Source organism: Parambassis ranga, chromosome 6 (assembly GCF_900634625.1).
Source record: "Parambassis ranga chromosome 6, fParRan2.1, whole genome shotgun sequence".
NCBI classification, from domain to species: Eukaryota; Metazoa; Chordata; class Actinopteri; family Ambassidae; genus Parambassis; species Parambassis ranga.
The window spans coordinates 9,949,540-9,962,858 of NC_041027.1; the positions used below are offsets into that span (position 1 = coordinate 9,949,540).

Here is a 13,319-nt window from a genome sequence, read left to right on the forward strand (position 1 = left end):
AACTGATCACAATATTTCTGACAGGGGTCAAAGCTTGGGAGGCTGCTGGTGTGACCAGCTGTGAGTCCAGATGCAAGGTTGGGGACTGCAGTCGGAACCAAAGTCCTTCCAATACAGGGCGCAGTGATGGCTTTCTTTTGTTCAGGAACTGGCGCATCACACTCTCAGTCAATAACAGGTCTGACATTTGCTTACCTTCATCATTAGAAGAGTGTGAGGTGCCGCTTCACAGCAACAGAAACACCCCATTTAACAAACTTTACAATAATTCTGCTGCATTATTTCTTATTTCAATATTAGCTCAGATGTCCCTCCCTGCAACGCCATTTTGATTCTTATATGAAAGTCACTGGCACTGAAGTACTGCTTTCACCCCGAGTTCTGCAGGTGTGAGTATTTGACTTATTTTGGACTATTTTTTTGGGGATAATAACCTAATTTATGTAACCCTCCGCATCACGGTGCCAAACAATGCCGGACAATGAGACTGTCTCTCTTTCCTGCCCAGGACACTGTGAGGCAGTCAGCTGCACATTTTAACAAACACCACCCTAAAACACATTTCTATTTTCTCTCTCATGTTGTCATATTCTATAGTATAAACAATAGTGAAGCAACATTTCGTTTGGACACGTGTTCCCCTCCTCTCTGCCTCCACCTGTGTCTTCACAGTGAGTTGTGTGTGTGTGTGTGTGTGTGTCTGAGTTTTAGAGTGAATGAGTGAAAACGAGGAGGGAGGGAGGGAGGGGAGTGAATGGGTGAGTGCTTCTCGTTCACAGCAGAGGTAAAGAGGGAGGGAACGGACTGGATGAAAGGATGAGTTGGTGAATGGATGAGTGTGTGTGTGTGTGTGGGAGGGTCCATTTTAAACTATATCACAAGTGCACATAGGGGAGGGAGGGGGATAAACAGATGAAAGAGTGAATAAATTAATCGGAGTGACTGAGTGAACACAATTGTTTACATGGCGCACTGATGGAGGGGAGGATATAGGTAATTGCAGAGTGATGCTTTGCCTGGAAACAGTCAGTGATGGCTCTAGGAGGATCTGAACATGCCTTTTGTTTGCGGCGGGCCATGTGTCGCAGGAGCAGCCTCCGCGCGGTCGCAGGCTTGTTTGTTTGGGTGTAGTTGTGGCGCTGTGTGGTTGAGGGTCCGTTGTTTTTCTCACCGATGGTCCTCAGTGACGTGTTATTGTCTGTGCCCCGTTTAAGGAAGCGGTGCTGAAAGCCCCCCGGGTTAGACCACTCCCTTCATCCACCGACAGAGGGACGTCCTTCACATTTGGACTGGACCTCCCGAGCCACAATATCAAAGTAATTATCAATTTGTGGACAAAAAAAAAAAAAAAAAAAAAATCATGTCTCATAATTTCCAGCAGAATATTTGTATTGTGTGTTTGTTGTTGTTGGAGCACTGGTGTCTTTGTGGTGATTAAATTAATTGGACGCTCTATTGTCCAAAGAAATATCCATTAAATGAGGATTTGCATTTATTCATAGATGTATAAGATGGTATAAAATATTGTAAACATTGATTATCCTCTGGACATGTATTAGCTGTGACTGTGGAATGATTACTGCAAAACAAGTCCTTCACTGGCTTTACAGTCATGTCAGTGCTTACATAATGCCTGACCCACTGCTGGGTTATTTGTCAGAAGTTGGAGGGAGTCAAGTAGGAGTTACATTACAGATGTATTTACAGAAGACAGCTACGTGTGATCATCATGTCAGGTGGGTTTTAGTATTGCGTCTCTAAATTTATCTGATGCCAGTTTGTAATTTTAGCCGGTTGCCAAAAAACCCTCTCCAGTCTTGTCTGGTCCCGGTTCCAGAAGCATTATGGGTAAAACCCCATCTACCATTTCACTTCTGAAGGCCTATCAGTGCTGTGGATCGGTTGTCAAAGAGGTCCAAGCCTATCCATGATCACGCTGTGTGACGTTGAACGCATTATTTCTGAGTGGCTTTGTTTTAAAGAGTGCTGCAGCTTTTAAAGGTCAGATAAGATAATTAAATCAATCCTTTTTTTTATTTACTCGGACAACATCCAGTTTTTAGTTAGATCATTTCTTTTTTCTTTATTTACACACTAAATATGCAAATATTTTACATAAAATAAACATTATATAATTATGTAAATGTTTGTTTTTGTTGTTAATCACCTGTAATTTGACATAAAATAATAGATACAGCATTCAAATGAGCTCTGGTTCAGGTAGATGTCCATACCTGGTGCTTATCAGAGTCCATGAATTGGATACTTAGCTATAAAAAATGTAGAGTAAAAAGGGGTCAGCTTAGGACCTGAAGCACCACCTCTCTGATCTATCAACCATGGTGGTGCCTCTGTTATGGCTCCAGCATGTAACTGACACGTTGACATTTATTGACTTTCACTGGAGGCAGCACAGGTAACAGAGGAACAGTCTGTAAAGCAAAACTCAGTGTCATGTCATTGTAGGTGTTTTGAAACTTATAAGTGTGTGTTAATGGGCTTCTGTCTCCACTACAGTTTGTTTTGTGATGATGTAAACCAATTTAATGATAATTTAATGTAGTGTTCATGTTCAGGTTGTGTATGAGCAGCCGACAAATCTGTTTATGTCTTAGTTTTTTGACTTCCTGGTGGTTTTAATTCAGTCGTCCACAGCCCAGTTGGTGTACGGGTGGACACTGTGTGTTCAGTTTCCAACAGTTGTTTCCACACTTGGATGTCTTAGCAGGTGTCGGCAGCTGACTGCTGCAAACCGACACACATGGAGGCCCATCAGTTTGCCTTCATATCAAGGAGTTCTTTATGAGTCTCGCTCACACATGTGCTGTCTCATCTTAGCATGTAGAGCAGGTAACTATTTCCACAATGTCAGCTGTCAAACCACCGCTCACATGACGGGCCTGTTCGCTGGACACAGCCTGTCAGAGCACCTGTGAGCTGTCAGTCAGACCAGCAGAGATGACTCGGACAGAAGCTGTTGTCGGGTATTGTCAGCTGACATTTCAAACAAAGATAATAAAGTCGTTGTTAGCATACATGTCCTGACACTAATGAAACAAAAAGGAGCACTCTGCAGTCACATATTAGCTGTGAACTCTTACTTACATCATTTTGTACTTTGCTCTCCAAGAATGCTACATTTAGCCCTAATCCTGACTTTAACCCTTGCCCCTTTAATACATTGGGACTTAGTCAGAGGACATCAGTAGCAGAAGCTGTTGCCGGAGTGATCAGAGTCATGTTTTGTGTGTAAACATAATTTCAATTGTGTTTTTCTTTTTTATAGGTACAAACAAAACCACCCTTAATTCCTTGAACTACAAACGTCATGTGATTTTTCTCTCTCTTCTCTTCTGCTTATTCTGTTGTTATTGTCTTTAAACAACACACACAGCTTGTAACAACTGTTTTTATATTTCCTGTGCTTCCAGGTTTTTAAAGAGCTCAGGGAGAAGGGCTGCTGAGGAGCACTGCAGGTGATAACGAATGTGAGTGGAGCTCACCAGCAGGGGGCAGCAGCATCCTAAACACAAGTGCTGCACTTAATTGTGTCATTTACCATCCACATAGTCTTTGACTGCCACACAAAGTAAAGATGTTTTTGTTTTGTAAGAGGGTAAGCAAAGTGTTTATGAAGGTACAAAAATTTACAAAAAGCTTTACAAAAGTCATTCAGCTTTATGCAGAGTACCCGGTAAGTTAATGCAAGGTGAAAAAGTGATTAGACCAAAGAAGCTGTTGTGAAAAGATGGCGGTTAATGAAAGAACATGGGTGATGAGCTTTTATTCCTCCAGTGTAACTGCATCCTTAAACACCAGAGGTCTCTCTGCGCTTTAACCTTACTGCTACTCCCCTCAAACCTCACCTTACCTCACCAAAAATGCATGGATGGCAATTCATGTACGTTTGTAATAATACAGCCCTCTGAACTGATTCTTAATCCTCACCTCCTCTCTTTCTTCTTCCTTGACTCCTTCATTTTTTGTTCCCCCCAGAGATCTTCTAAGTGGAGCAGTTTGGCTTAAAAGTGTGTCATTCAGTGACCTGATTCATTTTTTTTGTCGGTTTTCATCATGCGGGTGATTCCCTCTATTGCACAATCACTACTGCTTGACAAGCAGTGGCTGACTTCAAGTGTGAAGCACCATCCATTTAAATTTGTGGTTGAAACCTCTGTCTTATCTTGATTTTGTTTTTGTTCTGTTTCAGACCTTAACACGCAGTGTTTTACATGGTGGTGAATGGCAGGAATGTTTCCCAGCATACACTGAGAAATCCACCGCCCTTGGATGTCCACATACAAACACCCTTGTGTGGCTCCTTTCTTCCTTGGTCAACATCAACAACCGTGTTAATTACGTTTGCATAAGGTAAACAAGAGTCAGTTCATTGCCGAAGTTGTTCCCTCTGCTCAGTGGAGCTCCACTGTATAAATTGACATCTTAGTATTTAAACCCTGTGTTTAATTAGGCCACACTGAATGCTTTTAGTTCATTTATAGCTTCCTCTCACTGCAGTTTTCCTGACTGACGGACATCCACTCTCACAAACGCCTGCCTTATGGACCTCCTGGTCATTAAGCCAGAGAGGAAGAGTGCAGGCTGACAGTCTAATTAATGTGCTCCTCTGAAAGGCCTTGTTATTCTCTCTCTGCTCTCACACAGAGGCTAGACTGGTGTTTTGTCTGCTGCTCCCAGGCCTTGTTAAAGAAGGGCAGGCTGCCTGGGTTTGTCCTGCCGTCTGCAACCATCCTCCAGAGGTGAATAGAACATGAAGGATTTAGTCAGGCTCAAGAGAGACTATTCAGCTGGGGGATGCTTCAGGCAGCAGAGACGATGTTTCGTGGGAGGGTTATCTCGCTCTGTCAGTCATCTGTGTAATGTCACTTGGTGGCAGTGTAATGGAAACAATGATATTGGCATGACCCGTGGTTGTGGCTCTGAGCCTCGCTGGCATCTTATTCATACATTTAGAAATGTTGTATACCTGGTTTAGTGCTATATTGCTTAGTGATTGAATAGAGCTGCACAGCACATTCTGTTAGAAAGCATTGATCCTGTAGACTTAACATATATGTGGCTCTAAGTATCTCAGTGTTTGCTGCTCTCCTTTTGTGCTGGATTTTTTTTTTAGTTTGTGGTACTTCTGTGTTATTGTTTGATAAAAGTCCTTTGGGGTTACCAAGGCAACTGTTGAATCCAGTTTCATTTTAGCAGTTCTTTCAGGCTGCAGTTTGCAGTTCTTCCAGCAGTGACCTCATAATAAGGTTCTTATTCACGCTCGCAACCACTCAGCATCGGAAACAAGTTGCTTCTCAACATTGATCAGAAGTTGAACAAATAATCCCATGTAGTGTCTCCAGTCTGTCCATCCTGATGTTTCTATAGAGTCATTATAAAGGTTTTGTTTAAATAAAGAGTGTGTTTAATGGAAGTTGACAGAGGGGATGTCTGGGATCTCTGCCATGTTAAAGGTGGCTGAGGCCCAATTCTTTAAATACAGCAGTTCCTTCTGGCTTCAGTCAGCACCCTCCACCTGATTCAATAACGTGCGAGGAAGAGGAATTTTTCCTTCTCTTACAGGGCTGAGGATTTATTGCCTGTTGACAGTCCAAACATCCAGGGCAGTTTTGATGTTTGAACACTTACGCTGAGTAGCACAACTGGAAGTAAAAACATTCAGATGACATTGTTAGCTGTGATCTGTTAGCCAGGTCACAACCTTTTGCAGTCTGAGCTGCAAGAGCATTCAATGCAGTGTCAAGTCGAGATTTATGTCCCGCTTCCTCCCTCCTGATCACAATAGTCCTAGAGAGGCGGGCGGCACTGCAGCTTTGTGCCAAAATAAAACACATCGTTTTCTGCTCAGCTTCCTGCATGCGGGCTCTTTATAATGCATCAGGTTAGCATAAAATGATGCTTTGTTCTGGTATTACGTTTAATGAATCATGTATTGAGGACTGTAGTCCTTGTGTTAGTGTTGTGGTGGTTTTCATTTGAGCTCATTGGAAGATCAGTGAGCCATCCAAACTGTCTAATTCAATTTCGTGGATGTGTGCTGGAGGCGGGTGTGTGTTTGATGTTTGCAGCAGTCCATCCGGCGTGCTAATGCCAGGGCTTATAATTAGCACAGAAATGTAAAGGGTGGCATGGTGGTTTTCTTTGGAGACCAACAGTGGTAGTAATATTATCATTAGTAGTTTTAGGTTGTCTTTTGCACCATTCATCTGGTGCATTGCTAAAAATAACACAATGAAAACACAGCAAAGATTGCACCATATGTATGAGTAGCCTTTGTGTTGTTTACAGTGTGTGGGTTTGTGTGTCAGTGACAGACTAGACATGTGTGTGTGTCTGTGCCAATAGTAAGCGCAAATCCGCAGTGGAACCCATCCACTGCTGCCTCCCTCAGACGCCTTTAGTAGTGAGGAGGAGAGGAGCCGCAGCCACTGGCCACTCCTTCCCTTTCTACAATTGGAAGAGAGAGGCCACCTCCCTCCCCTGCCTCATTGGTATGCAGGCAGTGCAGTGTGTGTATGAGGAGAGAGGGAAGAGAGAGAGAGGTAGCAGCCAGTGCAATGGGATAGAGGAGAGCGAGGAGGAGGAGGAGGAGAGTGAATGAGAGCTGCTGGATCTGCCTTGCCTTCGTGCCTGCCTGTCGTCTGCTGAAGCTGGGTTTACCACCGCGCCACGCTGCACTGACACAGAGCAGAGTCACAGCGCGCCCGCACCACCCAATGCACACTCAGCACTGGTAATTACTCCAGCGACACCACCAGCAAAGGAAAAACCAGGGACCGACCTCACCAGGTTTTCTCCATCAGCAGCAGGGGGGGGGACACAGCAGCAAAGAAACGGCCTGACGCTACGATTTAGGCACCAGCTGCTACCTAACCGTATCCCCTCTCCACTTTACCCCATCCTTACCAACACCGCCACCACCACCACCACTCCTCTTTTGCTCCTCCCTATGTCCTTGTCCTCGGCGGCTCCTCTCACCTCCCTGGCCAGTATATGGATAGAAGCTCCCTGTTTCAGCTCATACAAGAGCAGGTAAGCAAGGGAGTAAGCAGCGGCAGAGGTTTCTATGGTTACAGGCTCCTGGCCACCTCACCGTCTATCCAGAGACTGAGCCACGGAGGCTATGGTAAGAGCTGATGTTAGGGCTGATAGCAGGGACCGTCTGCATGGACAGGATGAGAGAATGAGACGACGCGACAGATGTGAGCATCATGGAGGCACGTTGGCCCCCAGAATGTGAGGTCAGAGCATGAGCCACAGTGTGTGTGTGGGGGGGTGGGGGTGGGGGGGTAACCATCATGTCATGGGATAATGGAAGGGTGTGTAAATGGATGAATCTTCTGTATGAACGGATGAATGGAGAGATGTGTAGAATGTTATTGGACATTATAACTGCAGCTGTGTGTGCATGTTTGTCTGTCCCACATGTTTTTATCGTACCCCCGATCTGATCATCTTATCAGAGATTACAAATGCATTCTGCTTCTTACTGTGTTTGTGGTTCTTCTGTTAAAACAGAAGCTGTTATTTGGCTTGAAACTTTCTTTTTTTTCAGCCTTGTTGTCGATGATGCTTGCCAAGTCGGACCACAGTGTTGGTGACCATATTTAGGCCAGTGAGAAATGTTCCTCCTGACATCTGGTTTCTTGGAGTGCCTTTTTTTTTTACTCTCAAGTCATCTTTAGCTGTGGTGTGCCAACTCCAAAATTAACAAACCAAGATGGATTTGAGGGCAGAAGCTACATAAGACTTATGCGTGTGTCTTTTGGTGGTGTGCTTCATGAGGACGGAGGTGAATTTGTGTCTATTTGCGGCTCTGGTTGACGTCTGTTTGTTGTCTGGTCTGATGATGAACTGGCCCTTTGGGGTTTGGGTCTGATTGACAAATAGATTGGGCAATCATTTTTGTGCAAGGGGTGGAAATTGATTGCCTGCTTCAGGGTTTAGGGGTCACAAGTGGCCTATCAGCAACACATTGATCAACAGACTCAAGAGACTGTGGGAGATGTGCGTGTGTGATCATGTGCATTTTTATGAATGTGTGTGGAGGAACCCTGTGTGTGTGGGCTGAGTGAGAAGATGGTCTGTGGTAGCACCGCTGAATCATATACTGTATGAACAGCAGTAAGTACCATACATACAGTTTTCCTTTATATACATTTGGACATGTATCAAAGAGGCTGACTCATCTGTGTCAATATCCTTTTTCAGCATAGCAAGCCCCCAGGCTGGAGATGAAGCCGATATTTCCAGACTGTAAACGGCTAGTTGTTTATTGATTGCGGGGTTTATTTTGCTTGTGCCAGTATGTTCATATAGACGGTTTGTAAAGCCACAGTTGAGCAGGCCGCAGTCCTATTAAGCTTAAGTGTGGACCAGATCACTCACACTGGCTGACGACAGGCTTTTTCCACCTTTGGGACTCCGGTGTGGCGGCCTTTGATTTGGAAAAGGTCTCTCTAATTAAACTAGAATGAAGTGAAATCTGCCAAAAGCTTTTGGACGGTGAACAGCCAAGCTTGTTTTTTAACAAAGCCTGCTGCCTGCCTAAACATTGGCCACTTTTTTTTTCTCATCTTCATCCAGGAAAATATTTTGCAGAGCATGCCTTGTGTTGTTGCAGCTCTGCCCTCCAGATTTCATATTGCCACGTTCACTGGAGGCTTCCAGCAACAACCACAGCCTCTGAGCAAATCCACAAGAGCACCTGGAGGTCAAGTGCTTTGCTTTAAGGGCATGTGAAGTGTAGGAAATGATGTTCCAGTAGTCGTCACTGCATAGTTTTCCATTTGGAATATGCAATCCTGCACTTTAAATGATACATTTTGCCTTTTTTGGGGGGGGCACTCAAGTGAGGAGTAACATGCTGGATCCAAACCATGGACATTGCTGTGACCAGTGTTTACTATCATTTAACCACTGAGGCATTCCTTTCCTAATGTTTCCTACAGTGAAACAAACATTTGCCCTTTAATTCCACTACTTTTGAGTTTCACCGAAGTGTTCCCAAATTGGCATCCAGAGCAGACTTCTAGACAGTGTATGAGAGCACTGCAGGCCAAAAGGAAGACTATAGTCTCACTGAACCACATTAAAGTGCTGCAAGGGGAGAAAAGAGAAGGCAACAGTGGCAACATGAGTGAGTTTATTAGTCTTTGTCTGCAGGAGGTTGCAATGCTGAGCTCAGGCTATTTCTGGCCTATGCAGGCTCACACATATGCTCACCATCTGAGCACACCCACAAAAACTCTGGAACACTTCTCTTGCTGATAAGGCTACTTGATGATTGGCAACAGTCACCCACTAATGTGTGTTATCATTAGTCGGTGAATATCTCCTGGTTTATTTATATCCCGCCCATAAGGACTTGGGGTATTCTGACATATTTATGTCAAGTAGAGAGAGTTAAAGCTCGTATGCACTCCACCCTTTCATCACTTTCTGATGCTAATTTGCACAGGGGCATATTTGAAAAAGCCTCTGGCTGGTTTAAATAGCAGCAAATGTAGCTACATGATTGTTTGCATCAAGGAAAATTCTTTGGCTGTCTCTCTTCAGTAGTGTCCACTTGAGTGGAAAGAGTGGTTTGGATCTCAGGGCTATCACATCACAGTGGAACAAAAAAAAGTTTGATAGTAACAGCACAGTGGAGCATGCAGGGTGATAATTACTGAGTCACTGGCCCATTTGTTGGTGCACACCAATGCGTCCTGAGGGCAGCCGAGACAATTCAAAGGGTTTTTTATCTGATGCCATGCAAATATGCTCTGCCCTGTAAATGCCACTGCCCTCCGCAGACGCACAGCCCTGTTCAAGCTTGACAGAGACCAAAGTAGTCCATGGTGCTGCTGGCTCTGTGCCACCTTGTCACTGTGTGACTGGCCCTGGAAACCACACCAGTGCTGCTCTTGCCGTCCTCTATGGTTCAACTAGAGTGGTGTAACTAGAATATACATTTGATTAGATAATTAGTGTAGTGAAGAGGTGAATTAAAATAGTGCTTCTGCCTAGAATGTCTCTGTTAATTTAATAGCTACAGACCAAGATCCCAGATACTGGGATTACAGAAAGTGTGACAAATACAGTGATCATAATGTAATGATATTTAGGGCTTCTGTTCCTCTTGAAAATACTGTTCCCTGTGATTTAATGTGGCATTTTTGTTTAATATAGTTCAGTAGTTTAGTAGTTTATAAAAATTTGATTGAATATCATGGAAGAAAATTAGGAACTCTTCCTATTGTCTGTGTTCTTCCATCTATTTCACCTCCTTTCGGCCCCTTCACCATGTGTCTGCATTGAATAGTGCTGAGGCAGTTGTCGTCTTCTGTTTCATGCATTCAGTGTGCTGCATCTAGCAGTGTTTAGCCCACTGGAAGTATTTCTATCATGGCTGGGGTTTCTTGGCTCTTGTGTTCACTCTTGAGCTGCCTGTGGAGCAGACTGATAAGTCAGCTGTTAGCTGGGGTCAGTCAGAGCCACTGTGCTCTAGGTAATAGAGGTTCCTTGGGGTTAACACTGAGATCATTCACCTGCAGTCAGCATTCCAATCCTCTTTGTCACCCCCCCTCCTCCTCCTCCTCCTCCACTTCCACCTCCTTATGCTCATGTATATACATTTTGTACCCCGTGTCTTGTCCATCTCCTCCCACTTGCTCTTGAGCCCGCCAAGTTTGGTGGCTCCCCCACCCTCCATCCATAATCTCCCACACTGCCTCTATTAACATCTAAACCCCCCCCCGACTTTGTCTTAATACCGCCCCGTTCATATCTCTTCTGTCTCTTTCCAGCCGTCTGCATTTTATATTTATTTTCTCTCTTGGGCATCTGTTTCATTTCTCTCCATCCATCGTCTGTTTCTCTCGCCTGCTTTTGTGTCTTTCCTTTGCCTCTCGAATGCCAATATGTCGGGGTGGGAAAAAAAAGGGGGAAATGTAAGAAAGGCATGACACACAGGCGGCTGGTAACCATGGCAACGCATGCAGCTTGTCAAAGTGTCGCCCTCACCAGTGTTGGATCGCTTCAATAACTGCTTTCCTCTCAGTGCTTTTTTTTTCTTTCTTTCTTTCAACCCTTTCTGCTCTCTGTTTGTCTGCCACCTCCCCTGTCCATGCATGTCATTGTCCAAGGGGAAAAAAAAGGCTCTTCTTGCCAACATTCATTCATCTTACTGTACCTCATCTCAGCAATTGATAACCCTAATTGGCTACAAGATCCAGTCCCCCACCTCCTTGCATCTTCGGCAGACGGTCTCCCCTGTGGAACGTTCTTCCTGAATAAGGTCAGGCTGTGAAGCGAGTAGTATCTGTGCAGTATGACAGCTCAGCATCAACACTTGGTTTGTATAAAAAAAAATGTGCACAACCTTATACAGTGCGCCTGTGCTGTAGTTTGTGGTGCTGCCGTATGTGTAGTGTAGTGATGTGCTGACATATGGAGGCTGACAGTAATCAGACGTCCCCAGTGTGGCTCTCTGTTCCTCCTGTCAGCCCGGGCTGAGCCAGGAGCACATTAGAATCTGATCTATCTCTCCTCTGTGGCAAGTGGATGCAGAGCACTGGAGTGTGTCACAGCTCTCTTATAGGAAAGAGAAGAAGAGGACTTACTGCCAGACCGCTGAGTTAGGCAGACACACATATAACAGACAGCGGTGGCGGCATTTTTATTCTTTGTGCGTCTCAGTTTCCCCCTCTCCGGCTGTCTCTCTTTTAAACCATCGCTTCCTTCCTCTTTAATTTCATCATTTTCCATTTCTTTCACCTTTGTCTCTATTTCCACCTCTTACCTCTCAACTGTCTTATGTCCTCATGTCATTCTGCTACAGTACACATTACAGACACTGGAGTTATCTGCACCATTTTGCTCCGTTTTCCTCAAGGGAAGAATGGGGCCGTGTTTTAACAAACATCCATGGCACACAGAGTTAAGGGGATTATCTAAAAATAGACATGGGCCTGCTTTCTTTCAAATCTTGGTTCATTTTCTTCCATAAATTTGGTTTTTACATGCATCTCAGGCTGCCTTAAGATTTCGTGCTGAGTGATGAGATTACAGAGAGAGACAAGGAGGAGATATTCTATGGATTTTTTTGCTGTGTGTAAAAATCTCAGTCCGGCTGTGTGTGTGTGTGTGTGTTCAATTGAGCGTAACATTTGTGTCTCTTGAGCCAATGTACATAGAGTGTTGTGAAAGTATCATGTAACAAAATCGCTTCAATGCATTTACCATCAGTGGTAAGACACTGATTCAGTCAAGCATCATCAAAACTAAGCCATTAGTTCCTGCCTCCACCACACTCTCCCATGTGAGTAAAGACATAAGTGTTCAGGAACGTGAAAAAGCAGATTAAATGGAATTATTGGAATGCATTTGTATAACAAAATGACTATAAACACTGAAGGAAACCGTGTAGGGAGAAGCAAAGCACACACAGTAAACATGTTCAGACAGATGAAACACACACACTCTCTGACTGATCTTCTTTGCTCCTTCGTTGAGCAGTAAAGCTTTAAGCTTTGAGCCTTCTGCAGTACAGTAAGACACGGAACTGCAGAGTTTAATGCCGTCCTCCTCATGCAGCCGGTGTTATACGCATTCGTCTAACCGTATCAGAGAAGATCACGTCCAGACTAAGGCAGAGCCCAGGCATGATTCTTCTTGTGGACTCATGACATGGGCAGCGATGATCCAGCATGACTGACTACACACTGATGCAACGTCTGAAAGCTCGCTTTTCCCCTGAGGTAACGAGGGGCTGTTGGTTTACTATCCAGAACCTAATGAGGCTGTGTTAGCATGCAGGAAGCAGTAAAATGGGAAGCAGCAAGGACTCTTCCCATGTGGTCTCTTTGTACTGCTTCAGTGTGTCCTCGGGCGCATTTTAACAAACACAGATGCACTGAGGAGAGCTGGCATGAGAAATTAACGCTTCATTGGAGAGCAATTGAATTGCATTTAAGAGAAGAAGGTAGGGAAGAAAATCAAGTAATAAGTACATGAAGCTGCCGGTCCAAAAAAAAAAAAAAAACACTTTACATAAACCATGTGTAGATACACACCCTATACTTTACAAGCCATTTATAACCTGGTGCTATTTTAGACAACTGCACTCAGTCGTTTTTATGACACTCTCCTGCTTAAATCACTTACGAGGAGCAGCACTGGCATCAGCAGTAATAACCCATGGGGCTGTGGGTCCCAGTGAGTGAGTGGTGATTATAAAAACTACTCTGAGCTGCAAATGTGACCAAAGATGGACTCACACAGTCAAATGAAGCATCCATTCAAAAGACTTAAAA

At 44.3% G+C, this 13,319-nt stretch overlaps 1 protein-coding gene across 3 annotated transcripts in view; it reads left to right on the forward strand.

Moving 5' to 3' along the window:
• The first annotated feature begins 4,239 nt into the window (after positions 1–4,239).
• The window catches only part of rhbdl1 (rhomboid, veinlet-like 1 (Drosophila)), a 36,985-nt gene continuing 27,905 nt past the window's right edge, over positions 4,240–13,319 (forward strand). The window contains exon 1 of one of the 3 annotated variants that reach the window (XM_028408156.1): positions 4,240–4,371. Coding sequence is in view for 2 of the 3 variants with exons in the window: in XM_028408153.1 (XP_028263954.1) it covers positions 7,015–7,053 (39 nt within the window). In the remaining variant the exon portion in view is untranslated. Of the gene's footprint in view, positions 4,372–6,561; positions 7,148–13,319 lie in introns of those variants that run through there. The other 2 variants (XM_028408153.1, XM_028408154.1) reach the window with 2 other exon arrangements.